Source organism: Musca vetustissima, unplaced genomic scaffold (assembly GCF_032173495.1).
Source record: "Musca vetustissima isolate MV318-11 ecotype Yass unplaced genomic scaffold, APGP_CSIRO_Mvet_v1 utg210299, whole genome shotgun sequence".
In the NCBI taxonomy this organism is placed as follows: Eukaryota; Metazoa; Arthropoda; class Insecta; order Diptera; family Muscidae; genus Musca; species Musca vetustissima.
In genome coordinates this window covers 7,804-12,587 of record NW_026889390.1, presented here as the reverse complement: position 1 = coordinate 12,587, position 4,784 = coordinate 7,804, and the positions used below count along the sequence as shown (strand labels likewise).

General features: G+C 35.2%; 1 protein-coding gene across 1 annotated transcript; it reads right to left on the bottom strand.

Moving 5' to 3' along the window:
- Positions 1 to 905: 905 nt before the first annotated feature.
- LOC133337095 (lachesin-like) lies at positions 906 to 1,891 on the bottom strand. The gene is made up of 3 exons (XM_061545359.1): positions 1,756 to 1,891; positions 1,283 to 1,414; positions 906 to 1,026 (listed from the first exon to the last, which is right to left on the bottom strand). Exons 1-3 carry the CDS (start codon positions 1,874 to 1,876, stop codon positions 923 to 925), a joined length of 357 nt encoding a protein of 118 aa, XP_061401343.1. The 5' UTR covers positions 1,877 to 1,891; the 3' UTR covers positions 906 to 922.
- Between the last annotated feature and the right edge of the window lie 2,893 nt (positions 1,892 to 4,784).

Sequence of the window (4,784 nt, the reverse complement as noted above, 5' to 3'; positions counted from 1 at the left end):
GACTGCTAACATGCCGGTCGACTTCGATCATTTCTTTGACTTTATCGACCGGCCTATCTGTGCGAGGTGCATCTTACATTAAAATTCCCAACGGAATCTACGAAACCAAAATTGCACGTAAACTAGCTCTGCCGGATATCGAAGCCATAAACACCATTCCCAATTTTAGCTTGCATATTCGTCTTTATCAAAGAAAACCTGTAAAATGTACCAAATTTTCTCTTTGTTCACTTCAATATGTAACATCCTGTAACTCATAACTGAATGCACAGCTAATTTTAATTACTGGGCTCTAGGGACAGCTTCCCGCCGAATTCACTTTTCCCAGAATATTTTCAATTTAAGTATATGCTTCTACATAGCTTCGTTACAAATATCATGCAGTTATTTCGGTATATTTAAGGTCCAAGGTAAATTTTCCAACCTGAGGGTTTGTAGCTTGGACTTAATTGTCTCCTGGCAGCAATTTACTATGGGATTTAAATTGAATATTATGAATGTGCCTTCCAGTGAAGGGTGTGAAGACTTTTTTTGAAGAAAACAGTGTTTATGATTGCCATATGATATCTACTATACAATTTTTGGATTCTATTTTTATTTATTTCATTTCATGGGAAAATGACTTTTATTTAGTTCTTTGTGTTCTCAATTTCTTAAGTGATTCTACGAATTTGCATTTATTGTTGCTAGTAATTTGTTAAGACCACTTTTCGAACCTACATGCCAAAACCACGCTATTGAATTGGGAGCTACCAAAAATATTCATCCGAAAAATTGCTTACAAAATTTGCAATGGTCATTGAATTAGCATATTAATGTTTCTTAGTTACAATATAGACCAATTACCACCTGCTACTGTTACACCATCCTATGTTACATAAACAAACTCATATAAAAATATGTTAAAATAAATTTAAGCAATTCATACCTCAGGCTGTGTTTCTCCATGCACAATACACACAAGCATTGCCTCATGACCTTCCCCAGAGAAGACCACTGGACGTTCCACATTGATTTCTGGAGGATCTATACGAATAAAATTGTAGTGCAAAAAATGGTACAGAAAATAAAAATTAATTTTCAATAACCCACATGTCTGATAACGATTACAATAATAAACAAACAAGAAAAAATAAAAAAAGGAAAATCGAAAATTATTAAAATAGAATACAATAAAAATATATTCGAATGGTTTCCTGGCCAGGGGATACGGCCAACCATATCGCCCCTACGCAACCATGAATTTCATTCGTTTGGCTGTTCCTTTCATTAGCATACTTACATAAAACATGTAAAATCACTTGACTGGAGGCCGGTTGACCCACACCATTATTAGCTGTACAAATGTAAACTCCACCCTTGTGGCGATCCACATTTTCAATTGACAATATATGCGAATGGAGTTTTTCCTCGCCTGTGGTGCCGCATAGTTTTCACAATGGCATTAAAAAGTTCCACCAAAGTTTCGGCAGGCATCAGGGGAGTCAGAAAGACATACAGAGAAAGGGAAAGAAAAAAAATACCAACAATAAAGAAAATCATGAATAGCTAAAAATTACCATAAAGGAAATATTTACTTTTCAAATAAAAATGACCCTTAAGATTTCACAATTTTTTCTACACAGTTTTCTAATATTTTATTTAGGTTTTGTTTTTCTTGGAATTTTGTCTATGTTCTTGGCTCATTAACATATTCACAGTTAAGGAGAAAAGATGTGAAAAATGAAGAAACAACAAAAGCAACAAAAATCTTACCATTGGGCAAAATATTATTTTTACGGCTCCATGTAACGTTTGGTGTAGGATTACCAGAGGCTGAACATTCTATGCGAACCGAAGAACCTTTTTTAACTTGCAAATGACCGCTGCTGCTCATATGATGAATCCTTGGTGGTACTACAAATTTAATGGGTAATAAAAATAAGAAGAAGAAGAAGAAAAGAGAAAATAAAGGAAACTTTATAATGATCATACTGGACATAGTTGTTGTTGTTTAATATGCAAAATAGTTGTGTAGTAATAGATATTTAGGTCGAAAATATTCTTAAGTGTAATTTAAACAAACTAAACTTTCATTGATAAATTATTATAAATAGTAACCAGTGAGCGGAGCAGTATAGTCGGACGGGACCGACCATATTATACCCTACACAACTTCCATGAAAATCTAACTTTCGTTGGTACTTTATTCTGAGCTTGGACAATATTTTGCGATATTTGTGCCCTCTTCTAATTATTTGTCCAGATTCCCTTCACCGTGGTTTGTGCTATGATGTTCGGCTTTCAATTGCGGCCTATAAATCGACTCGAAAAAAATACAAAAATAAGTTTTCGGTCCACTTCATTCCAAAATTATTATCTGATCATCATCGAAAATTATAGGCGTTGTCCTTGACCATAACTGGAACCTCATGGAACATTTAAAAGTAATCTGCGCTATATTTCCGCCTTCCAATGTGGTAATGGTTTACTAAATAATATCGGAATACGTAAGTACCTGTAAATATTTACATGCAAATTCCACATCCGAGTATATACGACAATATAATTGGTATCAATTTAAATGCCAACCAAACCTCTTGGATATATAGTCAACTTCTCGGGTCTATGTTCTTCGCTATATAATACAAATTCTGTCATTTTTCACACAAAAGTCAGGGTCCATTTGACCCGCTAAATATTGACCGATCTTTATGAAAACAGGCATGTTTATTCTTTGCTCCGACCCCCTTCTCCATGTAAAATTTCACGAAGTTCGGGCCATTATTGTGACTGCTGGAACGACCAGAAAAACCGACAAAAATTCAATATGTGGTCCATTTCATCCCCTAAATATTAACCGATCTTTACCAAAAACCATAGGGGTCTTCATCCATCCTACATGCAAAAATTCAAGAAGATTGGTCCATAACTGTGGCCTGTACAAATTATAATGGACAGACGGACGGACACACATATCTAGATCGACTCAGCTAGTCGAGATATGACGATCGGTATACTTAAAGGTGGGTCTAGGACCAATATTTCGCGGCGTTACAAACTTTTGGGGGTGCACAAAGCTATAATACCTTGACAAAATAGTTGTGTAGGGTATAAAAATTAGACGGGGGTATATTTTCATAGCTTGGACAATATTTAGAATGTATTAGAATTGTGTCGTTCCGGAACGAAATATTCCGAACTAGGAACGATCTGAACTAAGCCCGTTCACCTAGTCCATTATGCGCTAGTCGTTCCTTCTTGCTCTCGTTCATCTAGTTCTTTTTACTCCGTCGTTCTTTTTTGCTCTTATTCTCCCAGTTATTTTCGCCCCCGTTGTGTATTTCTAACATTAGTTGACTCTTTCTTCTATTTATGAATGAAATATTCCATGTAATAAACGTTGTACATCATTCAGGCATAAAAGAAGAAGCATGAACGACTGTATTAACCGAACGAACTGTCGTGTACCAGTGAACGAGTGAACTAAGATGAAGTATGAACTAAAGGAACGACCTAGTTCTTTTGCGGTGCGAACCATAAAAAATCGAACCGCTCAAGGAACTAGATTGCCCAACCCTAGAAAGAGCATAAATTATAAAATATTCAGAAAAAAAAAACAACGTATCGACACTACATTTTTGTACCCTCAACACTTTCATATATTGAAAATTAATGTTCATCAACATTTTGTTAATTTTATGTTGGAGAAAGCGACCAATATTTCCCATCTTCGAACTTCATTACAGTTTGACAGAAATAATTACAATGTGCAAAGTGTGAACGAAACCGATCACTCCCTTCGAGCGTTATCAACTCCAACGTGTCCGAAACTGATTTCGTCCAATGAAATTTTAGGTCAGAGCCCAATATTTGTAATGTATTTGTAATTCTAATTAACAATAATAATTCTGAAGTTATTAAGTTCAATAATTCACTTAACGATAGTTTTTTTCCGCATATTTGACTATGTAGCTCTAAGTGAATATAGGCCCACTTTGAAATTGTTTGTTCTGTTACTCCTCTAAGAAGATAATTGATATACTGATTCCGCCCTATGTGACAGGGGTGACATCTATCGCTGCATAAAAGCATAGCCTATTTAGTTTTGTAAATTTCGTCTGGGTGGTGCTATCTCTTGCCATACGCCTATATAATTCAAACTCTATATTATCAGATTCAATAATAAAAATAAAAAAATTGCGCATATTTCCGCCATTACAAAAAGGAGGAGAGTTTGTTATTGATATAGAGAAAGAGCCAATTTTTTCAAGAGAGTCCTGGGGAAATAGACTTGATGGGCAAGAGAGGGAAAAATATTACTAAAGACAGATTTGAAGAACTGCAACAACTTGCACCCAGGATTACGGATAAACAAATCAATTTCGAACTGAAGGCAGAAATAAAAAGAAACCCTGTAGTTTAGGGAGGCAGGATCTATGTGCCAGTTGAAGAAAAGGGAAGATGACGGAAGGGATCTTAGAAAACAGGAATAAGAAGTCGATCGCCAGAATGTAGATGAAAATTCTAATGTTTAGGTCGAAAAAGAGATTTTTGATGGGGTAATGTGAGGTTAGGTTAGGGATGTATGGCTGCTAATTAGCAACCGTTCAATCAGAGACATTTGTCCATTATGTGATCATCCTTGGTACCAGAAAAGAAAAAATAAAAGATTTTTGAAAAGAGGAAAGGTAGTCGGAGTTGAAGAGTTTCGAAAACTTGTTATTTTAGCCATGTCAAATTCATGACAAAACCTAGGATCTATTTGGTTTCTATTTTGGAGAAGAAAGCTAGAATATCAATTT

Excerpts from the sequence above, each read along its gene's own strand:
- LOC133337095 (XM_061545359.1), bottom strand. The coding sequence starts at position 1,876 with ATGAGCAGCAGCGGTCATTTGCAAGTTAAAAAAGGTTCTTCGGTTCGC. Across the intron at positions 1,415-1,755 it reads AAATAATATTTTGCCCAATG|GCGAGGAAAAACTCCATTCG; the intron begins GTAAGATTTTTG and ends GCGGCACCACAG. Across the intron at positions 1,027-1,282 it reads AGTGATTTTACATGTTTTAT|ATCCTCCAGAAATCAATGTG; the intron begins GTAAGTATGCTA and ends TTATTCGTATAG.